Source organism: Sparus aurata, chromosome 24, assembly GCF_900880675.1.
Source record: "Sparus aurata chromosome 24, fSpaAur1.1, whole genome shotgun sequence".
Taxonomy (NCBI): domain Eukaryota; kingdom Metazoa; phylum Chordata; class Actinopteri; order Spariformes; family Sparidae; genus Sparus; species Sparus aurata.
The window spans coordinates 19,230,177-19,258,112 of NC_044210.1; the positions used below are offsets into that span (position 1 = coordinate 19,230,177).

The window sequence follows — 27,936 nt, forward strand, 5'->3', positions numbered from 1 at the left end:
GGCCGTGAACGCAACACTGCGCTGGCAGCGGCTCTATCAGCAGCTCCGTCTCTCTCTCGGGGAGTTCACCCGGACTACCGGCTGCATCCACCGGCTCCCGGCCGGTCCTGGTCCCGGTCCTGGTCCCGGTGCGCGTCTACTGTCGGCGGATCTGTCTTCAGGAGGGGTTAGCTCGGCTGCAGGCGGATCTCAGAGCGGTTTATCGACTTCACAGGTAAGATTCATGTTTTATAACCTCACCTGACGGAGCGCTCGTGCGCAGCTGCGCCTCAATTAACCAAACAGCTCATTAAGAACAATTCAGCCATTATAATGATAATGATAATAACAATAATAATAATAATGATAATGGTGATTGTGTTCATTCCGTTGTTGTTCATTTTGACTTCAGATGTATGATTTGGAGTGAAGTTAACATGAACTGGATCTTTAATCAGCTCTGTTGTCTGATCTGAGATCAGTGACAGCAGGTCTGTTCCAGAGTCTCCAGACACTAAGTGGCTTTATCTAATTGTTTGACTCACCTGAGTCTGTCACCTGTAGACGGTTCCGATTGTGTCTCCTCCTCTGACCGTGAAGTTGATAATCTTCATATCTGGAGACAGAACCAGAACCAGAAGCAGCCTGGTTCTGGTTCTGGTTCTGTCTCCAGATATGAAGATATGAAGGAGACACAATCTGAGGATATCAGGATGTATTGTTCTATTTTCATCACTAACAGAACATTTAAGTATCACAGTCTGTCAGTGCAGAGACAGTGTTACATGCCTTGTGTACTCATATAGTACATGTGTATGTATTAAGTGTGTGTAGTGGAGTAAACATGCTGTTTACATCTGCAATCAGCAAATACATGAAAAAGTGTCTTGTTATAAATTACCAATACATGCTGAAAAAACAGCAACAACAAAAAATGTAATTTAACTTTAATTTAATAACAAAAAAGTGATTTGTAGGTCAAAAATACAAACTGGTATCATATTTAACACTCAGTGAGGTGGATTCTGTTTGTCAGCTGTTGGATTATCGATTTATTTATCATCATGTAACTTGATGTTACTTTATCTGATTTTGCATCAAGCAGAAATCTTGTCAGTAATTAAGGCAATCAATTAGAGGAATTACTTAAAATTGAAATAAAATGGAAGTACTGGAGTAAAGTAAAGTAGTGTGTGTGAGTAAGTTACTTTCCTTCACTCCACGTTCACACAGGCTCATTATTTGACAAGAAATACGTCCGAGAGATCCTTTTATGATCTGTCACATGCTGGAAATCTAATAATTAAGATGTAATCTAAATAAAGATTGTAATAGCAAACTGTTAAATGTGATTGTGATCTGCAGAAATAAGCTTCCTCTACAATCTTTTTATACCCTTTTTCCTGTTTTTAAATTATTATTTTTTATTTTCAGAGCAAGTTTCTGAGACAGGAAGAAGTGTAACGCTGTGCTGCTGTGCCGAGGACACAGCCTCTGTACACTCCACCCAGTCTTTGCTTATATCATTTTTTATTTGTTTGAATTATTAGATATTTCTTTGCCTTTTCTTGACTCTATTGATAGGACAGAGACAGAAAACAGGGGAACAGAGAAAAGGGATTTGAACCCTGTGCTGCTGTGCCGAGGACACAACAACAGAGGACACGGCCTCGTTTACAGAGGCTGTGTCCTCTGTTGTTACTGTTGTCTCTCCATCAACATGTTTGCCGTCACCGCTTGTGATAATAAGTCTGCATGTTGTGGTTAGTCTGTACTCTAACCGCCCTCGTCCTGTCGGTGGTAACTCCACAATACTCACATGTGTTCTGACAGATAAGGACGGCGAGACGTGTAAAATAAACCACACCTAGAACCACAATAGGACAAACGAGGTGTCTTCAGTGGCAGTTTCTCTCCATCGTTAGAGATGGGAATCATTAACTGTCGACAGGATGGAGCTGAAGGCAGCAAGGTACAAATAGCAGCCTTTGATCCCTGCTGACTGCTGCTGCTGCTAACTGCTGCTGGACTTTGAAGGTTTTTCTTGTTGTTCTTTCCGAGCGATGCGCAGCAACAGCGCTCTCAAAGCACAGTTGGTGTGTTTGAGTCTGGTGAAGCAGATAAATCATCATCCCGCCTCCCTCTGTCGTCTGCAAACTAACAACATGCAAAGTGTTTCAGAAACTTTACAGTCAGAACTCCAGCGTGAAAAATAAGAAGTGTGACTGCAGTGGATCAGATTGTTTCCCTGAAAGTTTAAACCTCGTAATAAAGAGTCCAGTCATGGGTAAAGTAGTTGGTTTGGGGCACAGAAGTTCTGCTTTAATGAAGGAGACAAATGGATTAAAGCTCCCAAAGCGTGACTGGGTTGATAGAAGTTGATGTCGGGTCAAATAAAAAGGCACGTGAGGTTTGACCCACATACATGTTGGAACATGTTTAAGCCTGGAACTGCTCACAATGTCGACTTTTAAAAAGTAGTTGTTGTTCATACTGTACTAAAACAGCCATTTTCTTTATGGAGATTTGAATGGGGAGATTAAAGTTTGTTTGTACCCAGAAAAACTTACATAAGTAAAGTTTTTTACTTGTGATCCGACTGCTAAAAGTAACAGACTAACAACAGCAGTAAGATCACAAGTAAAAAACTTTACTCACATAGGTTTCTGGGTACAAACAAAGTTTAATCTCCCCATTCAAATCTCCATAGAGAAAATGGCGAATTTAACACAGGGTGCAGAACTTGTCCCATATTCAGTCTTGGATGGTTCAAAAGATTCAGTAAATTGATGACTGATTAACTGATGATGTAAACATTTTAACAGTAAATGTACGTCACAATCGGCTGATCTCATTGGTCGGAAAACACGTCAGCATTTAGAGCCACTACAAACGTTGATCTCCCATTTTTTAAAAACTGCTTTACGTCGCTGGTGAATCCTGTTTTTATGAAGTAAGTGATAAATCAGAGTTCTGAGCTGGCAGGAGGAGCTGCAGGGAGTTTCTCTGTGCTGCAGTGTTTAACATTATCAGCATGGTAAAGTATTTCCTGTCTGCTGTACACTGGAGTGGATCGTTTAAGTGTATACGCAGTACAGTACGGCTGATCGTGTCATATGACCTTTAATGTGTTCATTATCTCAGCAGAAGGCTTCCGGCCAAATGTTGAATCTTTACAGGCGAAGATGATTTAGTTAATTACACGTTGAAGGGCGAGACGGAGAACATGGAGGCTGTTGTTGTTGTGTGACTGCACATCCAGAGTATTTTAAAGCGTCAGTCTTTAGATATCAGTGCTGGTTACGTGGCGACACCTGTGGCTCCTGGCGGTACCTGCAGGTGTGTGTTGACGAGGGACTGCAGGACATTTAGAGGATGTTATTATCCGAAGAGACGCTGAATGACTGTTACGATAAAAAGCTTTTAAAGGTCTAAAAGTTGGTAGCTTTAGAGACGGTTGTTAAATGAACACCTGTATCGCCGTCCTCACAGCGTTCCTTATGTTTCTGAGTGTCAACATGTTCTCGATATGATTGCTGTCTGTTAATTAGTAACATATCTCCGCGCAGGATTATATAAGAGCGCTGCGTTCACTCCCAGCTGGCGTCAGTCTGTGTGATTGGGTTTGCATGCAGCGCTGCATGTGACTCCCTGTGGATCGAAAGCTGCTGTCTGTTCAGATCTGTGTTTTCCGTCTGTGTGTGTGTGTGTTGCCCGAGGCGGTGTGTGTGTGTGTGTGAGAGCTGTGATGGCTGGATGCTCTGACCAGTGCTGGAATGGATCGACTGGGCAGCAGCAGCAGCAGCAGCAGCAGCAGCACATCCTTCAGATAAGACTAATCTCTGCTTCCTCTGCACATGACGGTTGGAGTCGTGGCCACAAAGTCCAACAGTTTATCTGACAGGAATGTTTTTCTCACTGTCACATGAAAACTGTAACATTTAGAAAGAAAATAAATATAATAAAGTCAGATTTTTTTGATTTTGTTGATCACGTATTCAGCCCGTTAGAGGTTAGATTAGATTACAGAAACTCGCGTCTCCCTCTGAAGGACTTCTGTGATCAAAGCTAACTGAAGCTCAGGTCACATTAATATAATTCAGAGACTATTAAAGTTAAAGGTAGAGCAATAAAGTGTGTTTCCACTGCAGCCAGACACACTTTTACTGTGAAAATACAGTACGGTGATGTAAAAAGACATTACAATACTGTAATAACAGTCTGTAGATTTTTGAAATATATCGTAGATTTACTGTAATTCTACAGAAATTTAGAGTTACTTGATGTTAACCAAAACAAACTGATTGTTACCTGTTAGCATCTGCACATTGTTGGACCATTTGTAGGCTTGTTAGTTTGTTGTGAGCATGCTAGCATGTATAATTGTATTACTCAATTATAGTGCTGTACCTAAATTACAGTATTTCCTTGAAATCATAACAAATCAACTCATTGTTCAGGATCATAGTGGAGCTGCAACGATGAATTGATTAGTTGTTACTATTTTACAACTGAAAAGTCTAAATTCTCTGATTCCAGCGGCTTAAATGAGAATATTTTCTGGTTTCTTTCCTCTGTGACAGTAACCTGAATATCTTTGTGTTGTGGTCAGAACAAGACATCTGAGGGCGTCATCTTAACATGTTTTGATCTCAGCACCAAGTAGAAGTTGGTCGATATAGTAATAAACTTAACATGTAAGTCTGAATTTAACTTGAAATGAACTGAAGAAGAACAATGACTGAAAAAAACTAAGAAACCAACATAATTTTATTTCATTTATTAACAGTTTTGTCTATAAAAGCCACAACATGGTTCGATCACCGGTCCAGAACACATATATATTCACTTTATATTGATTTAAAGCAGAGAAAAGCAGATAAATACCGATTTTGTTGAAGTCAAAACCAGAACATGTTCACTCAAACGCTTCAGTTCATAATCACCTGACAAACCAAGTGGAAAAACGAGTGTTTTAAGGAGTTAAAACCACAGTGTTGGGTTTAAACTTGGACATGAGATTCTAGATTTTTTTCACAAGACTATGACACTGATGCTGCACTTTGTGGACCAATTATTAAAGCGACAAAGTGATATTTTGATTCATTATAAAACACGTTTTGTGTGGTTGTCAAGCTGAATGCAGTATTGAATTCCACTGAATGTCATCTTCCTCCTGTTTTTTAAGTGACTGCATTCATAATAATCCTCCTCTTCCTGTTTGTGTGTCGGGGTTTAATTAGAGTCTTTGTCGTTAAAGGTCAGGGACTCGCCTGCAGTGACGGCGCTCTTTAAATAAGCCTTATCTCTTATTTTAAATAGCTTAAGAGATGAGTTGGCAGACGTGTCGCCTGGGACACAACCTTATATACAAATCTGGTTGTTGTTAGAGTAAACCAAGACGAGCATTTTATAATGACAACATTTAAAATGTAATTACTTGCAGACATACGTTATGTCTGAGAGCACAGTGGGAACTGACAGGCGGCTGCATTCACTGTCCAGGATCTTTTTTTACCCCAACACTCAATATCTCTAAGTGCCAACTGACAGGGAAGCTGCTTAAGAGGTCTCACACATGGTCAACTGAGATCTGATTGACTGCGTGTAGGTGTAGATTTAACACCAGCACTGCAAAGATTTCTTCCCTTCAGTTAACTACAGCTCCCACTATTTGCAGACCTCTGAGGGATGTAAAGAGGAAGCATAATGTCAACATGTGGGCTACAGCCTGAGCCCTGTTATATTTATTTACATTTTAGCAGCATTTAAAGTTAGCAGAATCAGCTGTTAGCACTTCCTGTTTGCTGTGTACTCACTGATGTACAGACCACTATCACTGGATCACTGTGATACCGAAGAAAACTTAAAAACATGAAGTTTCTAAGGCAGGTTCTGCACATGTAAGAAGTTTCTTTTTATTCTGGTTTCTAAGTGGATTCTGGGATGTTTTGATTATTTTTTTCTCATAGTGTTTCAGACCTGAATTAATCAGGAAAATAATCCTCAGTTACAACTCTACTGTTTACGCCCCGCTACTAACTGCTGATTGGCTGACAATGTTGGCAAAATCTTCATGAAAAGTTAGCAGAATTAGCTGTTAGCACTTCCTGTTTGCAGTGTAAACATGCATGTGTGGATCACTATCACTGGATCATTTCGATACTGAAGAAAACATAAAAACGTGACGTTTTTAAGGCAAGTTCTGCACTGGTCTTACTACCTGTCCCTCTGCTCCTCTGCTTCAACTCACCCTCATAGTTTGAAAATCCACATGAAAGTAATCAATGGCCATTCTGATTGGCATTTTACAGATCAATGAGTAGACACACCCTGTTGAGAGCTCTTATAATGACTTTTTAATCATCTTCTACATCTGGAAAATTATGAAGTAAGACATCAATCAGATGCCAATTATCTGTCCTTCCCCCTGTGGGTCAGTAAACTAGTTAATTAATAATTATTTGTTTATTCGTTGATGTGCGTCGGTATAGATTAACCTGTCAGCCTCTGGACCGTCACAAACCTGTGGTGCACTTCTATTGATCAGCTGTATAAGTAGGAAGCCGGTCGTCATGGCAACAGGTGATTCACATGTTGTGATTGGCTATGAGGATCTGACAGGAAGGATGCTGCAGCCACGTATCAGATTAACCTTTGAGGAGTGATTATTATTAGAGCTGCTGTTGGGTTTGTGATGGCATTTCTGTTTGGCATTTGTCAGCTGCGGCGTGTTTTCCTTCTTTGTGACGGCTGCTTATGGTAAGTTTTTTGGGTTTTTTTTATTGGCAGGTCAGTTGGTTGGTCGGTCGGTCGGTCAGTCAGTCGGGCGAGTGGTTGGTTAGTTTGTCAGGATTGACAGTGAAACTAATGAACAGATTTCCACCAAACATAACTTTCATATTACATTTTATACATTAAATATATAATGCACAATAATAATAATTGTTGTTATTTATATATATATACACACACACACACACACACACACACACACACACACACACACACACACACACACACACACACACACACACGTGTCTGTCTGTATATACGTCTGTGTATTTATATGTGTATATAATAGATTGACAATTTGCTGTTGACCTCAGAAAAATCAAATGACATTACTTTTGACCGGACTCTCCCTGTTTGGATCTAATTACAGACAGGAGGTATTTCCTCTTGAATGTTGGTGAAACATCATGTGACGTTACTTGATCTAATTTTTGTTGGAAAATTTATCTACATACACGATCATGAAGCCATGCAGGGTCAGACAGGGCTCGATTGAATGAGATTAACTGTTGGTATGATGAATAATCTGTGAGATGTGATATAAGGCCTTTCCATGACTCCCTGATGGAGACAACAGGCCGGCCTTTGTTGTGCTAAGCTGGATTTAGCCTGAGCTAACGCTGCCAAAAATAGTTTCCAAAACACTGTTTATCAATTCTGGAAAGTTGTCAGAGTGTCAAGAGTGTCGGCCGGTCACAGAAAGGCCGTAAAGCTCCTGAAATTCAAGGTATTAGGTAGAAGGTAGTTGGAGGACCGAAACTGCCAAAATCAAACAAACAGATAAATACATGGGTAACATTCAAAGCACCTTAGTAACATGGGAAATAAATGTAGGTATTAATTTTCTTGTAAATTGTGACATCAATTGATGTTCATGTTTTAGTTGGTTGGTCGGTTGGTTGGTTTATTGGTCCATTGGTTGGTTGGCTTATTGGTTTGTTTATTGGTTTATTGGTCCGTTGGTTGGTTGGTTGGTTAGGTCCATTTCCACCAAACTATGATGGATAGACCTCATTAACTTTTGGTGTGGATCCAGATAAATTGTTTCTCTAACAATTTGTGAAAGAGGCTGTTTTTTGCCACTGTTGTTTATTTCTCAGGGAATGATGTGTGGATGTTGATGTTAAAAATCTGGCATATGTAGGTACATCGATAACTTGAGTAAAATTACAGATTTGTGTAATTTAAACATTGTTGGAAACATTTGGGATGATGTACGAGCAGAACTCAACAGTGTCATTTTTATTATTTCTGTTTATGTTCCCAAAGTTGTGTACTGAAATATATTGACGTTCACAGAAAAACAGTATTTAAAGTCCTTTTTATTGTCCTATAGTTTCAGCATTCAGCCAGAGATCTTCAGGTTGTCTTCAGTCAAACTCCACAATACAGGTTCACATTCCTCCACCAGTCTTGAATCATTCCTCTCTTAGTATTACATTGTGTTCTTACATACAGCTCAAGGACTTTGAAATGTGCCTGTGATAAAAAGTTGCTTACATGACTTAAGAAAGAGCACACAGTGACCAGCATATCTTTGAAAGATACGGTGTTTGTAGGTAATAGTTTTACCACACCTACTGTGCAGTCTGTCAATAAGTAATCACACGTGTCAACAGTCATAATCAAGCTGGATGTTAAGTTACATCAAGCTTTAATGAGGCATCACATTACTGAAGTAAAAGTCTTAATCCAGCTACTGCATCAGATGCCTTTTTTTGGTATTTCTGCAGCGTAAATAAACGGCAGTAGACATTCCTCAGTTTATGTCGTCCCTCTGGGCTGTTGGAGGCGGCTCAGCATGACCAAAATAAAGAGATGTTTTCTCATGGTCAGAGGAGTCACATGCATGAGGCTTCACCCTCGGGTAAGATCGTTTTCTTTAGACAGGAAGTTGTGATGAAGCTGAGAACCGGGGGGAAGTGTGAAGAAGACTGAAGGGGATCTAACAGCTCAGCCCCCTCGTGTCCTCGGTAAAACTCATGACTGTTTCTCCATGAGCTGACACGAGGAGAGAGAACGACAGCGAGATGAGGTTACCACCATTTATTTATTCTTCATTTGTTTTTTTAGCTGTGTCCTCTAATTTATTTCCTAACTGAATGTAAGATTAATCGAGTGTAAAGTTATGGCGTAAATTATTAGAAAGATTTATTCTCATGATTCTTATTCATGCAAACCACTTCAAGATAAAACCACATCAGCATGTGTCATGGTGCCCCACCCACAAAAAAAGAATTGTGCTTTTTCGTATGCTCGTCCTACAACCTGCAACGGCCATCGAGTGATCGTATAGACCAGTGACCATTTGGTTCAATATCAGCTTTAAATGTACTTTAGACTAGACCGGGAGAGACGTTTAGCAAAGTTTTTATAAAGTTCCACAAACACTTTTAAAAATACTTAGAAGATTGTCTTTTTCCCTTCTTCTTTTAGGGGATCAATTAAAATCAAATCGTGGCAGGCTTCTGATATGGGTTTATATCATGTGATTAAAATGGTGATTTAGACCGATAAGAAATCCTTGAGGATCATCATATTGGTTATACAATCTGTTAAGGTTCAATCTAAACTCTAGATTTGACCTTCAACCATAACTTAATGCTCGGCTGTAGGTCAGATGTGTTGGGTCTGGACTGAGGAGGGCAGGATGACAGACGTTGAAGGATTAAAAAGGTGGAGCTGAAGATTGTCTGCATCTGTCAGGTGATGTGGTCAGGTCACTGCTGCTGTTTCACCTTGTGATCTTTCATTTTGTGCTCGGTTTGTAGGATGAGAAGCTTCTTTTTCCTGCACTTTTCATCTTGTATCATCGTGGCTTATGGCCTGTGCTGCGTCAGGGTGAACTGAGGCTCCAGGATAAAGACCAACAAGACCTTTTTTTTTAATCCTCCTGCAAGATCAAGGCAGGGATTATTCACTGTGATTGTTGTCTTAGCGCTCCCAGAACGCCTGCTGCTGCTGTTTGTATGTCAGTTCTGTTGTCCTTCCTCTCATGACAGCAGACTTTAAAACCTCTAAGCTCCTTCATGTGACGTCTTTACTGTGCAGTTTGCAGAATCTTGATATTGGTTGTTTGCATGCAAGGTTTTATTTCTGTTTTTTTGACCTTGCACAGCAAACTATCCAAATCAAATGTTGGTCACTTCATTTGGTTTCTTTTCAACCAAATAGGCTTAAGAACGAAGACAACGGTGATTAAGAGAATAAGAAGAAAGGAAATCTATATTTCTGTTCACTTCCTGAATATTTTATTGTTTTCTCATAAAAAGAATATTGTTTTCACGTCTTCAATCTCTTTAAATTAAGCGGTGTGAAAACGATCAGCCACAAAATCCTTGTGATTGACAGAAAAAACGTACTGTAGCATTTGCTAATTGGGAAGACATTGGCAATCGTCAATGTCTCGCCATCGTCTTCCCAATTACCAAACGCTCCCCATACTACATCTTTCCTACGCAACTCGCACTAATGTCTGCAAAACTTATGTGCTATTGGGTCTGTTGATGATACAACACACATTTACCCCAAATTACTGAATTTAGATATCAATCTTTTAATCCAAAGATCAATCTGTACAACCCCAACTCCCTGATGGCAGTGGTCCCTCAGGGAAAATGCACCCTACAACACCACAAAAACTGCTCAGGAAGGCCCGGAAACATGAAATCCAACACTCTAGTATATCATCAGAACATCCTAAGAGGTCAGGTGTCCAAGCCTCAATGCACCAGATCCGAACCACAGTGGAGCCTCCGTGGATTGGACTTGTTCTGGCACGTTTCACTGATGATTGATCGGTTGAGATCTGGAAAGTTTAGAGGTCAGGGGCTCTCTGATGAGTGAGGATGCACAGCGTTAGTCTCTTAGGCACCTGTGACAGAAGAGTTGTGATTTAAGGGTCCAAACCCAAGAAAATCTGATTTCACATCATTTTAGATAATCATTATATCTGTGTACAACAAGTCCTACTCCAGGTGCCGAGACTTCTTACAGCTGAGGGACAACGTTTAGACCAGGTCCCTTCAGGACTCAGGCTAAGCTACTCGACTAGATCCTGTGGTGGAACTGGTCTATTTATATTTGTGTCAGCTGACTCAGGGCAGGTAGTTTCCTGTTGCCTGATACTGTCAGCTGACGTAGAGACGGGCTGAAGTAAATTCGGACCGAGGTTCCTTGAAGGGCTCCTTGGGTTCTTCCTTGAAAGGTTCCCTAGCTGGAACAGGTCGATGTGTAGGTCATGTTTTATTGATTATTCACCTTTTTTCCCCTTTAATTAACATCTAATTTATGTTTCTTGCAGTCATTTAACAAACAAACCTTACAAAAACTTTTTTTCCTACCAATGGGACGACATGGATGAGTCAAAGTTCTGAAGGCAGTAAATTGTTTGGCAAAGTCAAGGCACAAAACTAAAAACCACCCGTTTAACCACGTTCTTTACTGTGTGTTTTAACGGCGTTTCTTTTCATGATCGTCCAGACTCGCATGCTCAATCATCTTAGTCAGAGTGGGTCGCCACTCTAAGCTCATTAGACTAATGAGCTTTTAGCAGAACCTGAAAAGCCCAAAGCTCTACAACTGTTTGAATAAGATCTGTGTTGTGCGTCTTCGTGATAGGCTTTTGAAATGATGCGTGACAAATCATATCTATGAAATGCTGAAATGATCGAACAATAGTCAAACAGTTAGTCTGCTTCTTTTTAAAGGAGAAGGTTGTAGATTTACTCCTCAGCGTTTATCTGGTATAACACAACTGCCTCTGATGTGAAATGCTTTTAAATTCCTTTTAGGTCTTTAATCTTAAAATGTTCTTTATCCACCTGTATCCAGTTTTGTTGCCTGTTTTCTCTCAAAGGTTTAGGGAAACACTATAAATCCCCCGAGAGCTCGATCTGTTCGAAGATTTTGTTTTCATGAGATCATCCCCTCGACGATAAAACAAGAAAACACAACATCATTTATAATTTTTATTCCTGCAAAACAACCTTTAAAAGACCAAAACAAAATCTCTGAGGTTTTGTTTTAAATGTTTTCAGACTGACATGAATCAATCAAACACAGATCAAACTTTACCATAATACTGCCAAAAGCTTCTGATGAAATAAAATTCAGATGCTGAAATTTGGGGTTTTCAAGTTGATTAGATTTTCCACTTTTTGATAAAACTGGAAAACAAGATAATTTTCCAACTGAAAAACCAAAATCTTTCAATCTTGAGACCCGGAGCATCGAGTGGCACGATGCTCCGGCAGTAAACGTGCTCTATTATCCACTTGCTTCTTAGATAATTGATGTTATCATTTTTATGAAATGCAGCCACTCTTTCGAGGAATTCTGTTGTGCGCTCACAGAGGAATGATGACGTGACGTCGTCTCATGACCAGAGGATGTGACGCTTCATCGCTGCCACTCAGTGTCGAGACTCAAAGAGCTGCAGGGCGACTGCGATCATCCAGCTGCCCTTTAAAACATAAACGTCCAGTTGTCTTTTGGTCACATGTTCCTGCTGGTGGACTCGAACACAGAAACTTTCCCACAGTTAGCAAAGCACTGTTGCATCTGGACGTGTGTTTTACGCTGCTTGTTGTGCGTTGGCAGGTGGACAGACGGCGGCAGGATGCTGTGGAGGCTGCTGCTGGTGTGTCTGCTGCCTCAGGTGAGCAGCAGCCGGCTCGTCAGCCAGGACGTCGTTTACAAAGGAGCGCACGGCCACGGTGAGTCAGGATGTGACTGTCGATTCATGTGCTCACAGAGTGACTAGATCTTCTGAGCTGAGTGTTCTGCAGTCAGTCATCTTGTGAATTTACACGTTGATTCAGTTCTCATGATGCTCCAGATGTTGCTGCTGAACCGGCACTGATCCTCGTCCGTGCTCGGCTGAGTCCAGACGAGGTTCTGTTTTCTCTTTGGTCTCTTACTCTTCCAAAAGCTCTTTAATCGATTTCTCACTGTTGAATGAATAACAGGAATGCATGTGGTTGTCTTTCACCCAATGTGAATCTTTCAGTTATTGTTACATAGTTTCATTTTTGACGAGCCAAATAGACAGATCTTTCATTTTCAGGTCATGTTATGTCTGTTCGTGGTTGTTTTGCATCTCTTAATTGTGTCATGTCTCTTTACATCTCTGTGTAGTCGTTGTTTTGTGGTCACTTTGCATCTGTATGAAGCTATTTGCATCTTGCTGTAGTTGGTCAGCATTTCTTTTTGAAGTTGTTTGCATCTCTGTTTTGCGTCTCTTTGGATTCTTCTCTCCTCTGAGATCATTTCAACCTGTTTTTATCAGAAGCATTTCCAGCGAGCTGTGGTGCTCTTGTGTTATCTACACATCAGGATCAAGCTGTAACAACTCACCTAGAAAGATAGAAAAATAATGCCAGAAATGAGTTCAGAAAGGTTTTTAAACTATGGAATGATGTATGTAAAGTGAGCAGGGGCTTTGAAATTGTCCTGTCAGAGAGTTTTGGGACCATTTAAAAACAGATTAGTTGCGTTGCAGCTGTGCACGCTCCGACAGAATCGGGTGCAGGCAGCAGCCAGCTGTGTCGGCCGTTTGATTCCCGCTCAGCTGGACGTGTCGGCAGCTCGTCGATACCTCCCTGCTGAGCTCACAACGCTGCTGCTTTCATTCCAGAGATGATTCATCGATCGCTTTGATTTCCTTTTTTAGTATCAGTTCATTACAACCAGTTCAGACCTGCCGTGTGTCGGACCTGTTGGGCTTTTTGATGAATGTTTTTAAGGGAACATTTGAGTCTGATGAGCCAGTCTGCTGATATGTTCACATATACTGATGAAGCTGGATCTTAGTGAGATTTGTCTGGTTTTGTTCAACATAAATGATAATTAATGCTTTTGGCAACGACAATAACTCTGAGAGATGTAATCTGCACCCGATTATAAGAAGTGTCTGGAGTTTGTAATCGCCTGACACATAATTTCAGACGTCTTCCTGTCTGTGTTGATTCGCAGCGTCTGTCATCAACAACCTGAACCACACAGCAGGATTTACAGAAACATAAATGTGACAGTTTGTTTATGGCAGCGTCGTCTGACGAAGAGCAGCAGCCTCACATGACTTTATATCTGCCTTCAGTCATCCTCCCCTCTGTGAAACAACAACGAGCACAACACAATCAGCAGAACCATCGCAGATTTCTAAACAACTTAATAAATAACCTTTAGTCTTTTGTCAGAGTATGTTTCAGGATCTAAAGTTCAGAGGGGAAGACTGATCCTGACACGAGGCTTCAAAAACAAAATGCACAGATTTGTTTTTTTAAACAAATGCACAGATTTGTTTTAAAGCTGCTGAAATTAAATCTGCAGCTGCCACCGTGTTCCAAACCACTTCCAGATGTCAAAGTCACCTGACCCACAGCGGTCAAGTTTTATATCTGTTCACGTCATTTTGTGTGTGTTTGTATTTTTTCTCCCTCTCTGTTGTCAGTCTGCAGTTTCCTGGTAGTTTTGCATCTCTTTGCAGTTGATTTGTGTGTCTTTGAAGTGGTTTTGAATCTCTTGGTAGTCATGTTGGGTATCTGCAGTTGTTTTGCATCCCTTTTGTGGTTGTTTTGTGTCTCTTTATAGATGTTTAGCTTCTCTCTGTGGTGAGTTTGCGTCTCTTTTGTGGTTGTTGTAAGTCTGTTTGTTTGATTGACTGTTAATCACCTCAGAGGCTCAGGGGCCTCCTGATCCCGTGGACCTGTGGACCTGTATGTGACCGGCCCATTCAGTAATCAATCCATGGAGGGTACCACTTTAAAACTATGACTGTCTAATAAAGCAGACTACATGTCGACTCGAGTCAGTTTGGAGTTAATCGATTGAGATAAACATGAGAGCGACCCTCCCTCCTGTTCGACTGTGTCCACTTGGCACCTTGATGCATTTAATACGCGACTCGCCTCTCTGTGAAAATAAACTCAGCAGCTTTACAGACTCTGCACAGCGCCTGCAGTAATTACACTCAGTCTCATTTGCCTCAGGTATGAATTAGTCGTGCTTTATTAGAGCGCAGCGTGCGCCCTTACTTGCCTTATTTCTGAGAAGTGGAGGTTGTTGACTAGAAAGTTCCTGCAGCGTGGCTCTCTGATCTCCTTAGAACCTACACAACAGGCCTTTGTTCCCCTGCTGCCTCGGACTGCGGCTCCATGCATTCTCTCATGGATTAGTGCTCACCTACCGCTGCTGAGATCTGTGGAGGGCACATGATGTCTCTCTGCTCCACTGGAGGTTTCCTTTTACATGACAGCCAGGAGAGTCTCTGTATTGACACAGATGTCACCGAAGATCTCAAAGAGAACAGGAAGTTTTCTGACGTGGAGAAAACTCTTTGCTCTTTATAGCCGAATGACGTTTCAGTCGATCTGCACATACGCAACTAAATAATAGAAGATGTAGAAATGTTCAGAGGTCAGTGTCACTTCCACGTCTCTGCCTCTAACGGCGTGTGTTTGTATCTGTGTTGGTCTGTTGGTCTGGACTCTCCTGACGTCCTGCTGTTCACAGACGCTGATCAATTTTCCACCGCTGGTCTAAATCTTAGTAGTCCAACCGGCAGCCTATCAGAGAGTGTGTGTGTGTGTGTGTGTGTGTGTGTGTTTGAGGCAGAAGCAAATCAAATTAGAAAATTGATTTTATGGAGGTGGGTGAGAGGAGAGATGACTGTTGAGAATTGATTATTTTACCTGTGTGTGTGTGTGTGTGTGTGTGTGTGTGTGTGTGTGTGTGTGTGTGTGTGTGTGTGTGTGTGTGTGTGTGTGTGTGTGTGTGTTGTGTGTGTGTCTGTGTGGCCTAGTATTCTGACCGAATGGCCATTTGGTTATCTCTCCATTATCCAGTCTGTCCTCATTAATCATTTTTGTTTCTTTTCATTTTGGTGGGATTTGACTTTCCTTCCAACAACTCACATGTTTACATTAACGCTGTTACGTTAAGTGTCTCTTTACGCTGCTGAGTGTCTCTTTACGCCACTTAGCAGTGTAAACAGACACTTAGTGTCCATAAAGAGACACTAAGTGGCCGTAAATAGACATTTTATGGCGTAAAGACACACTAAGAGGCTCACTTATTGTCTCTTTACGGCCACTTAGTGTCTCTTTACGCTGTTACGTGTCTCTTTACCGCCACTTAGTGTCTCTTTACGCTGCTACGTGTCTCTTTACGGCCACTTAGTGTCTCTTTATGGACACTACGTGTCTCTTTACGCCCACTTAGTGTCTCTTTATGGACACTAAGTGTCTCTTTATGCTACATAGAGTCTCTAAGCCATTTATTGTCTCTTTATGGCCTCTTAGTGTCTCTTTACGCTGTTACGTGTCTCTTTATGGCCACATAGTGTCACTTTATGGACACTAAGTGTCTCTTTACGGCCACTAAGTGTCTCTTTATGGACACTAAGTGTCTCTTTATGGACACTAAGTGTCTCTGTACGGCCACTAAGTGTCTCTTTACGGCCACTAAGTGTCTCTTTATGGACACTAAGTGTCTCTGTACGGCCACTAAGTGTCTCTGTACGGCCACTAAGTGTCTCTTTATGGACACTAAGTGTCTCTGTACGGCCACTAAGTGTCTCTGTACGGCCACTAAGTGTCTCTGTACGGCCACTAAGTGTCTCTTTATGGACACTTAGTGTCTCTGTACGGCCACTAAGTGTCTCTTTATGGACACTAAGTGTCTCTGTACGGCCACTAAGTGTCTCTGTACGGCCACTAAGTGTCTCTGTACGGCCACTAAGTGTCTCTTTATGGACACTAAGTGTCTCTGTACGGCCACTAAGTGTCTCTTTATGGACACTAAGTGTCTCTTTACGGCCACTAAGTGTCTCTTTATGGACACTAAGTGTCTCTGTACGGCCACTAAGTGTCTCTTTATGGACACTAAGTGTCTCTGTACGGCCACTAAGTGTCTCTGTACGGCCACTAAGTGTCTCTTTATGGACACTAAGTGTCTCTGTACGGCCACTAAGTGTCTCTTTACGGCCACTAAGTGTCTCTTTACGGACACTAAGTGTCTCTGTACGGCCACTAAGTGTCTCTTTATGGACACTAAGTGTCTCTTTACGCTACTTAGAGTCTCTTTACGCCACTTATTGTCTCTTTATGGCCTCTTAGTGTCTCTTTACGCTGAAAAATGTCTCTTTACGGCCACTTAGTGTCTCTTTACGGCCACTTGGTGTCTCTTTACGGACACTAAGTGTCTCTTTAAGCTACTTAGTGTCTCCTTTACAGCCTTTGATTGTCTCTTTACCCTGCTAAGTGTTGCTTTACAGTTGGTTTGTTTGCTCTTTGTGGTCACCTACAGACGTTTTACTTAAGTCCGTTATTGCAGGATTGCGTTACATGTGATGATCTTAAAAATGTTGTCTCTTTAGGATGGATGGATATCCAAGGATTAAGTCAGACCCTTTTCTGATTCTAATCCATGTTCTTAATGTATTAATATTGTAATGATATTTTGCTGTAAATGAGTATTCAGTCAGCTGGAAGTCTGACAAAGACTTTCATGAAGAGTAACATGAAGCTACCAGCTGCAGGGTCAGGAAGGCGTTGACAATGAAACAGTCCTGAAGCACTGAAGCCTGCATGCTGGTTTCTGACTTTCAAAGCAATCCACGTATGTCGGTATTTTCTTTTTAGTAAATCATCTTCTGACCCCTCAGATTTATCTTGTTAGAATTTATTTCAGTTCTCTAAATTTGGTGCAAAGCCCAGAAACATGTCCTGTACACCTCGTTACAAACTGAAGAGTGAGGAATAAAGTGTGTGTGTGTGTGTGTGTGTGTGTGTGTGTGTCTCAGCAGCACAAACAAGATTCTCTCACCTCTGAGTCCACCTGCATGTGTGTGTGAACCTGCACATGCATGAAATTGCGTTACTATTCAGCGCTGTTGTCATGGTTACAGGCTCACACTGCCTTTTTTTTTTCTTCCATTCTTTCTCTCTCTACAGAAGAGGTTGCCGTGACGACGAGGCCCCACATCTATAACTGCCGCTCGCCCAACATGGAGGTCTTCACCTGCTGGTGGCATCCGCTCGACAACCTGACTGACGACGAGCAGGTCACCTACGTCCTCACCTACTCCAAAGAGTGTGTATATACAACATACACACAGACACACACACACTTTACTACTCTAAGTATAGTTTTGATGTACTTGTGTTGACAGTTCAGAAGGAAATGGCGTCTTTTTTCGCCGCTTTATATTCATGTAGTTTCTCTCCTGACTGTTATAAAGTGTAACCATTGTATGACTACTATAAATATAGAGAATATTTATAGTTAATTCATCTTTATTTACTAGCATTTAATACTTCTGTATTTTAAAGAGGCAATATCTAAGATGTGACTGTAATTTCAGCGTAAAAGATTCATGAAACATCATCAGTAGTGTGAAGAAACAACAAGACGTCTGTGTGAGCTGTCTGCTGAAGCTAGCATGCTAACCAGCTAGCCTGCCTCCTGAGTCCTAACACCACTTTGTATCTCAGGAGGTGATAGCAGCCATTAGCTTTGTGCTCATTTTGTGTCTTTGAGGTTGTTCTGAGTCTCTTTTCTGCCGTTTGGAAATAAATCTGAAGTTTGCCATGTTGACGGAAGAAAAACACAAAGCTGAACACTGTTGGTTAAAAGTGTTAAACTTCCCGTTATCAGGAACAACTGCCCCAGATTAAAAGTCCACTACAGTTTCTGGACGGTGTGAATAATCCAGTTTGATTTGTGGCGCTCCACTCGAGCGTAAAGCTTTCAACGTGTCGATATGAAGTCCTGAACGCAGCCTGACGTGTCCTCGGGCCGATGCCAGGCTGCACACACGGCAGAGAATCTGCCCACAGTAATCAGAACAAATTGGATTGTGCTTTTGACCCGATGCTGCATCGCCCACAGCCCCATCGATTGTTCGAGGACCACTTATGTAAATATGGGATCATGTGGTTAAAAATGACAATAACAACTTGGAATAACAGAGTTGTTGAAAAGAGAGTTTACATCCGAGGGATTAGATTTAAAACATTGATAAATTCTCTGTAACTTCTCTCTCATGTCCACAGTAAAGGGCCCAAACAAGAATGTCCGGACTACGTGACTGCCGGCGCCAACAGCTGCTTCTTCGGCATCAGCCACACGACCGTCTGGAAGATCTACTGCATGAACGTGACCGCCGTCACCTCCCACAGGAACTACACCTCACAGGAGAGGTGCCTGGACGTGGCAGATATCGGTAAGATATCAGCAGATCTGCTCAAAGGAGATTAATATATTTATAACGTTTATTCAACTCCAGAAACAGGTTATAATCTCTGAATCATGTTCAGGTGCCACACAGCTGCCAAACATCATAAGCACCTATGTGGTTAGATCCTAAAAACGTCACTTTTTTCAATGAAGTTTGGTGCAAAATTAAACCAAACTGTTTGGTTGCAAAATCATTTTTATTGCTACAGGATTCTTCTTTTCTTGTCATCAATTATTGATCCAATTTTACTTTTAACACACAGCTGCCAAATGTAATAAGCTCTGATCCCACAATCGTCACTTTTCTGTTATAAATTATTTATTTTATTTCAACCAAACCAAATAAAGACGGATCTGTTTGGAAAAAAAAGATCTTTAAAAATCTGTAAACACTTAAATGTAATGTATGGTTTCAGCCCGGCTGACCACCTGCCTTCACTTAAGGCCGAAGACAAGAAGTTCTTTGTTTGCGATGTTTTATATAAGTCCATGTGAGCGAGGTACTTATATCACCAAACGGTAATAAAACTGCATGAACAGTAAAAACTCATTCTTGCCTGCAAGCTGCCAGAATCTGATTTTCTTCATCGTCAGAACACTTGAAACGTACGGAGGACTGAAACTGACTAAATAAAAAAGAAATGTTTTTTTAAATTTGACATTAATTGATATTTCTGTTTCATTGCATTTATTTTTCATTTACGTATGGATTTTTTTCCTTTTGCTTGTCCTCCATATTTTATTTTCTGCAAATGTAAAACCTTTGTTTGAAAGCTCGGTCAGTTGTTGGTTTTTGTGTCGGTCAAATGTTTTATTTGGTCAGATGATTTTTAAAGATGAGTGTTGGACACAGCTACGTTTTATTGTTTGTTGTTGTTTTTTTACGAGTGGGGACTTTGTATTGTTAGTTTTTTTTGGTGGTCGGTCGATTTTTGTTTGTTTTTGTGGGGTTTTTTGTTTTTTTTTAATATTGCTTTCTGTCCTGTTGCTGATTTTTTTTTTTTTTTTTTTAAATCTTATTATTTATACATTTTTATTCATATTTAATTTGAGTCCTCTGTAGCAGCACTCGTCATGACCTGTAAATAACTGATTAGTGGAGATGATTGCGTACAAGCGCTTGAACTCTGCTCTTATTTTGGCGATGATTCTCTGCGAGTGTTCTGCAGCTCTTTATCTCATTTATTAGAGACACAGAGTGTGTTATTATCCAGACGCTGCAGATCTGGACTCTACTTCCTGTGCTGCTGTGTGTGTGTGTGTGTGTGTGTGTGTGTGTGTGTGTGTGTGTGTCATGTGAAGAAGCACAGTGTGTGTGTGATGTATCAAAGCTAACATGTGTGTCACACAGCCTTGTGTGTGGGTCCATGTGACTCGTGTCTTTGATGGTCTCAGATGTCGTGGCTGTTATCTCGGCCCTGCAGGGAGAGCAGATACGGCGCCCTGCAGGGCGTCGTCCTCGCCATTAAACGCAGAGCTGCGTGACGGAGAGGTCGTGAGGTCATTGACAGAGACCGTTCACACTTTGACGTGACGTCACTGCAACACATTCCTCATGTGAAACGAGTCGGACGTGAGCCGCAACTACAGTTTTAGAAATAAGAATGAGAAAAAACTGCATATTTTTTCAGTGAAGTTTCGTACAAATGTCTTTATTTGTAAGACATTTTTTTTTCTTTTCTTATGATCAGTTATCAGATTCTTTTTTTTTCACACAGCTGCCGAGCAAAACAAGCTCCTGTTCGCTCTGATCTGCCAAAAAACTGCATTTTTTTCAATGAAGTTTGGTGCAAGATTAAACCAAAGTGTTTAAATGCAAATTTCTTTTAATGTTAAATGTGTCAATTTTTTCTTTAGATCAATTATCTCATATCATCTCATTGATTTAATTTCTCTATCTTTTCCTTGTTCTCCTGCTGAAGTGATTCGAGCTCTTCTGCCTCAAAATCCACATTTCTGACATTACAAATCTTTAAACATGCTGAAACATTATGTGATGTCACTTCATCTATAACTCCTGTTGTGGAACAAATGTCCTGAATGTCAGCCTGATGGTTCAGAGCGTACGGATGATTAGTATCAGCTTCCCAGTGGGCATCAGAATATCCACAGATTAAAATTTAAAATGTGGATGTGTATAAAAAATCTGCATAAGATGAATAATAAATGAAGTTCCTGCTGCATGAATAAAACAGGACGTTATCTCGCGTTAACAACCAGAGTCCTGCTGTGTTTGAACCGTTCTGATTATCATGTATGAATTAATAATCATGAAACATGCGACTCAAGTTCACAAATGTTCTCCGTGTTTCCCTGCGAGCGTACGAGCAGCTGATCCGGTCCAGTGAGACGTGGAGAGCGTCGAGCCCGAGGCAGAAACACTAAAAGACGTCTTTTTGTGACAAAAGAACCTTTTAAACTTCAACATTCGTCATCATGTTTGTGTGTGTGTGGTCCACAGTTCAGACCGAGGCCCCGGTGAACCTGACCCACGAGCTGACGGACGCCGGCGGGGACGAGATGGGTCACAACGTGCTGCTGTCCTGGTCCTACCCGGTGCCCTCGGACCTGCAGTACGGCTGGATCACGCTGCTGTACGAGCTGCAGTACAGACGAGTCAACGAGCCCGACAACTGGAAGGTAAACACACGGAAATGAAGTGAGGTGATGAAACACCGGCTCATTATGAATATTAATGATCGGCTGTCCTCAGGTGAAGCTTCCTCTCCGGGAGCCTCACGTGGAGCTGCTTGGCCTCCCCGTCGGTGAATACGTGGTGCGAGTTCGCTGCCGCTCGCACAACTACGGCCTGTGGAGCAAGTGGAGCAACACGCTGCAGATGAGCATCCCCGCCAGGCCGCCGGCAGGTACACATGATGTTACTGTTCTGTCATCTGTCTCACAAAAAGCTCCTGTTGACTGAATGTTGGGTCATTTGATTACTGGAGGAGGAGGAGGAGCAGGTGTAATGACGTGTCTGTGGTTGAACCTGTGCAGGTAAACTGCTGGTGAGGATTCTGGTGTCGGGAGTCGGCGTCGTGGCGCTGCTGATTATCGCCTTCGGTGTTCTTCCACAGAGCAAGAGGTGAGAAAACACCGTCAGCTCGTTAATATCCCGACTGTGTCCTCCTCACGTTTTCAGCACAGGCTCGTTACTCTAGTTTGATGCATTTGATGTGAATGATGACGTCCAGACTGATGTCGACCAACCAGAGGGAGACGATTTACTTTTGTCTGATCTGTTCAATATTTTACATAATCTTGTGACCTTGTTAAAAAAGGAGAAGATGTCATTTTGGGAGAAACACGCAAATATTTTTTAAAAGACGTCAACATCTCTGAAAAGGACGTCGACATTTTAAAAACACAACAACAACGTTTTCGCACACCAAGATAACGTTTGAGAAAAAGCTCGACCCCACTGAAGGACAGCAGGTTGTACAGTGTTGATGAAGTAATGAGAAAATGTACCGCATTAATGATAGTAACTCAAAATATTGCAAAAACACAAGTTTGTACACTCGACTGAGGTGGAAAAGTTGAAACATGTGATTAAAAATTAGCTCAGATTACAACTGTAACAGTCACAGGGAACATTTTACTGTCATGACTTCTTAAGCCACATTTTAAATGCATTGATGTTCGTACTTTCAGAATAAAAGACTACTTCCTGCCGCCCATTCCAAAGCCACGGATCATCGGCATCGACCCACTGCTCCTGAAGGTAACACTCGTTTCCTCCTCATACTTTTCCTTTCATTACTCTCCGCCTCAGTCTTGTTTTTATGTTCTTTCTGTCTTTCCTCTTTCTTCTTCCTCCTTTCTCTATCGTTTCCCTTTTCTGTTGATTTCTCTTCCTCATCTTTTCTCCTTGTTTCCTTGCACTCGTTTTCTACATTTCTGCTCATTAACTTTCCACTCTGTCCTCCTCTTTCTCCTCCTCCTCCTCCTCCTCCTCCTTCCCTACTCTTTACACTTTGCACTGGTTTCTTTCTCTCTTCACTCGTAATTTTTACATTTTCCTTCTTTCTCTTCTGTCTGTCCTTCGTTTGCCTTTTAGTTGCACCATCCTGATTTATCTTTTTGTTTATCTTCTCTGTGTCCTTCTGTCTTTTTCCTTCCTTCCACCTTCAGAAGGGGAACTTGGACGAGATCAACCATCACTTCAGTAACTTCCACAGCTACAGACCTCCGAGCTACACTGAGGAGGTTTGGGATCAGGTCAACGCGGATGCCGTCTATCTCACCACGCCGAGGGCCTGCGGCGTCCCGGCCGGTCCGACGGAGAGGGACAAGGATGCCTTGATGGTTCCGTGTGTCCTTACACCAGTGGCCGCCCATCATCAGTTCACGACCCAAAACCCAACGTCGTACATGCAGAGCCTGCCGCCCTCGTGGCCGAGGCCAGAGATCGTGACGCTGCCAGGGACGGAGTACAGCGTGATGGAACATCCCGGCCTCTCCAATGGCGTCCCCGCTCCTGACACCAACCGCTCGCCACAGGATTTCTACACCTGCGTCCAGCTCATGAATGAAAGTGGCGCGGTGCATCTGGTGCCGTGCCTGCCGCCGGCGTACTGCCGGGAGTTCCCGCCTCTGCCGAGGGTCGACTTAGACGCAGAGGAGAAGAAGAAGAAGCTGGCCGACTACCACGCCAAGAAGAACGCGATGAAGCGGATGAAAGATGGCGGCGAGGCTGAGAGGAATGAGGCGGCGGACCCTCTGCTGCCGGTTGCTGTTGACAACCAAGGCTGAACACAAATACTGTGAGCTGAATGCGCTGAAACATGGAGGCTGTCGGCGTGAGAAACTGACTCCCTTAAAAACCGGAATTGAACCCACAGGACGTTGGCTTTGAAAAGAAGCAAAAGTACAAACTTCACACTGCAAACACGTCACACACAGATGTTGTTTTTTGTGGACAAACAAAAAAAACTATTCAGACTCTATGAAACACAATTCCTGGTGCAATAAACAGCATTGTGTTTTGGTGACAAACTCCTCTTTTGTAAGTAAATGTTCCTCTGGACAAGACTTCTTTCTGTTTTTGGTAACCTGTCCAGGAGCCGTTATGTAGTTTAGGGGACCAAACCGGGTGTTGCTGAAGCTGCAGGAGGCAAGATTTGATTTTGAAAACCCAAATATGAAATTAACCTGACCCGAGTCCACACGTACACCAGTGTTTATGGAAGCAGTTCTCCGTCCAGACGAGCGTTTTAGCACCTTTTCAGAAATAATCTCCACACCTGAAACGCATATCTCAAACCTTCACCTGCACCGTTCATAGGTGCAGATTGTATACTTTGTGATAGGTTGCTTCATTACAGAAAAGAGCCCAGTCGCCAGGATGAATTGTTGGCAGGGGACATTTTTACAAACCATGTTTGCTTTACCGCTGCTTTGTCAACAAAAACAGATCATTTTGACAGGAACTCATTTGTGCCGACAAAAAACAGAAGTCAGGCAAGCTGCCAGCCGTGTTTGTGTGACTTAAAATGAATATTATGGCAACAAAAAACTGACATGTTCGATGGGAAGTTGCTACTTGCAGTCTCCATTTTCAGCGACCTCTAACACTTTGTACGTGTGAATGAAAGGTGAAAACATTTTGTTTTAAGAAATACATGTTTATGTGTGGATAGGGCCAACATTTCTGCCACATGATTTATGGGCAAGGAAATAATGAAGTTATGAAGTACACAGATGCTTTGTGCAGCTTTAAATACGACAAACAAGAACAAACTGCAACATAAATACCACATGCTGCTTCTCCGCAAAGCTTCACATTCAGGACGTCTTTCTCAGGACATTGCCATTTAACGTCGACGGGTCTGGAAGAGAAAGATTAACTGCTGTTTTTATTTAGCATTCAAACGATCTGTTTGTGTGTTTCATGCACTAATACTCCAGATATTAGCCTTACCTCGTTCTTGTTGAGACCTAAAGCTTATTTGCACATTCTGCAGTTTTCCTTTTCTTGTCATGTCCGAGTTTCCACGCGATTTTCATATTTATTATACAGGCTTATATCATTATTATACATCCAACAGTATATATTTGTGCCAACTCATTAAGGTTATATTTGATTTTCCCGAACATGAGTGGAATATTAATCTGCATCCAAAGGCACTGAATCTGAATCTGTCTCATTATCTCAATCTCACCCTTCAGTACAGTCTGAGTGATATTTGACTGAGGAGCTTCAGAGGTAGTAACTCGTAAAAGTAGAAGTAACTCTCAGGAAGATATAAGCTGTGAATTTAAGATCCTATTTCAGAGTATCTGTGGATTTTTGTCCATCATACTTTGGAGGTTTATGTCAGGCACTGTGTTGCTTCCTGAATGCTCCAAAATTAGAAAAATAAGAAGAGTTTCAAAACAAGGACCAATATCTAAAACGTTGTAGTCCTGTTTAACAAATTGAACATGATTATGCAACATATATTGTATATATTTTAGAGATCCTACAGAAAGTGTTTATTTTGAAAATAAAAGGTATGTATTTTGTATGAATGAACCAGCACCTAAAATATAGCATTTGGCGAACTCAATATTTGTACAACTTACATGAGAAGATCTGTTCCTATACTTGGATCTGTGAGGTGTTAATGAAATGGAGGTGGCAGGATACGTGTTTCAGGGTAATTCAAACCGACATTAATTTAATCACATTAACTGGACAACTGCCAATGGCTGGTCTTTGGTGCCATCCATTTTCTGCTGGATCCAGGTCATAGTGGCTGAGAGAGGTACCCCAGACATCCCTCAGTCTAGCCACATCCTCCAGCTCCTCCTGGACAATCCCAAGGCATTCCCAAGACAAACGGGACAAGACTCTGAAACAGAACCAACAGATTCTTCAACCTCTTTCCCTGGGGCACAAACTTCCTTCCCAACCTAAAGGAGGCAATCCACCATTTTTGGTCTTAGACTGTCCTGAGATCCTGACTCTTATCCCAACCCTGCTGACACTCAATTTCAAACTTGGACTGGAAACTGCAAACCATGGCAATTTAAGTGCCTCTTCCGGTAAACATGGAGATTTCCAGCTTCACATGTCAGCTCAAATACACAATCATTTCACCAATACAAGTTGGGTACTTGACAATAAGCATAATCACATTTTACTGCCCCAGTGTACTCTGGTGGCCTGACAATGAAGTCTTTTAACATGGTCATTTGTTTGTTGTACCCCAGGTCTCAACTTCTACTCGTTACTGGAAGTCTGGCAGTTTGGTGCAGTCCTGGTCATTAATGTCCAACTTCATCTGTTGGCAAAACAAAGTACAACACTGATGTTGACAGCACCAAGAATCAAAGACACACCATTAGTATTTGACCAGTTGGGTACTTGATTTCTATTATTAGCAGTTGGGCATCAAATAGAGGCCATAACTTTGGAAAAATTAGACCCTTAAATTCTTGAACCTCTGCCTAAGATACCAAGGTGTTCCCAACCTTGACTGTTTTTGGTCTAGAACTGGCAGATCCTGACCCAAATCCCAATCCTACTTCAACTACAAACGTGTACTGGATACTGCAAATCATGGTCGTTCTACTGTATCTACCTGGGGGTAAATGTGGCAATTTCCAGCTTCACATGTTGGCTAAAATACCCCAAACACTAGACCCCCAGACCAGACCCCAACACTACATTGATTCAACTGCCCCAATGCACTCTGGTGGTCTTTTAACATGGTGATTTCTTTTTTCCCCATATCTCAATTTGTGCGGGAAACTGGAAATCTTGACAGTTTCAGTAAATCTTGCTTCCTGAAAGAAGATGTAGAAATGCTGGTATCTCCAGGCACCAAAGACGAGCCACTAGCATTTGACCAGTTGGGTACTTATTTTGTAACATTAGCAGTTGCACATCACCATAATTTTGGACCCCTGAGAAAAACTGTAACCGCAGTTTGAAACAAGACCCTCAAAAACTAGAATCTATTTGCCTAAAGTACCAAGTTGCTTCAAACCTTAAGTGGAAAACTTTTGGTCTAGAACTGGGACTCTTCCAACAACCTTAGACACGTTCAGCTGCCCAGTTTCCTCTGGTGGCCTGACAGTGACAATATTTATATTCCCCACTGCTCAACTTGTCCTCAAAAGTTGACAGTTTAGTGCATCTTCCCTCCTAAAAGAAGACTTGAAAATGGTGGTAGTTCCAAGCACCAAAGATGAGCCACTAGCATTTGACCAGTTGTGTGCTTTGTCGTAACCATTAGCATGCGTGCATCACAATCATTTTGGAGTATTGTAACCACAGTATTGATGTACCCTCAATGTATTCACTCCCTTTAAGTATTCTTACTATGACTGTCATTCTTTAAGTGTCATGATGATGTGTATAGCTGTACCATGTGACCTGTTTATCAAATCACTCAGAGGTGGATTGTTTTAAAAGCAATACTGAAAGAAGTGGACCACTAACTGTAAAACATTTGTCATCTTATGCTGATGTACGCCCACAGCACTTCCTTCCCTCACCTCTGTAATCGGGAAGACAGCTGTTGTTGTGCCGTCACTGTATTTTCCTCATTGATGTTGCAGTTAGATGTCGTCCTGTTATCTATTTTTGTGCCTGTACGTGCCTTTTTTCTTTTACAGAGCGGTAATTGTTTGCCATTCATACTATGTTGTGTTCTCAGCGGATGGCTTGACCGGCCGACATGCCACTCGTACACACCTTCATGTGAGGAGGAGTAAAGAGTATAAATGTCTAAAAACCAGCTCAGTGTTTGTTTAATTTTCACCTTTTATTGTGACAAAACCACTAAGCAAGGTCTCAGGTCAATGTGAAACTTTGAGCCTGACGGAAAAAAAGCACTTTGGATTAAATGCAATAAAACGTGAAAAGGCAGATGAACTTGTCAAGTGTTTATCATTTATTACATATACACCACACAGTGTAAACAAATTGAG

At 41.7% G+C, this 27,936-nt stretch overlaps 1 protein-coding gene across 1 annotated transcript; it reads left to right on the forward strand.

Moving 5' to 3' along the window:
- On the forward strand, positions 1-27,874 carry crfa4 (cytokine receptor family, class I receptor 4). Its single transcript, XM_030409807.1, has 9 exons — positions 1-214; positions 12,376-12,491; positions 17,730-17,868; positions 18,831-19,000; positions 21,476-21,654; positions 21,728-21,881; positions 22,012-22,099; positions 22,669-22,738; positions 23,149-27,874. The coding sequence occupies exons 2-9, from the start codon at positions 12,395-12,397 to the stop codon at positions 23,767-23,769; spliced, it is 1,518 nt and encodes a 505-aa protein (XP_030265667.1). The 5' UTR covers positions 1-214; positions 12,376-12,394; the 3' UTR covers positions 23,770-27,874.
- Positions 27,875-27,936: the final 62 nt, after the last annotated feature.

What these genes read in the sequence shown, in the direction of transcription:
- crfa4 (XM_030409807.1), top strand. Translation starts at nt 12,395, where the DNA reads ATGCTGTGGAGGCTGCTGCTGGTGTGTCTGCTGCCTCAGGTGAGCAGC. An exon ending in CCTGGACGTGGCAGATATCG is followed by an intron (nt 19,001 to 21,475) that starts GTAAGATATCAG and finishes TGTGGTCCACAG; the next exon opens with TTCAGACCGAGGCCCCGGTG. An exon ending in TCGACCCACTGCTCCTGAAG is followed by an intron (nt 22,739 to 23,148) that starts GTAACACTCGTT and finishes TTCCACCTTCAG; the next exon opens with AAGGGGAACTTGGACGAGAT.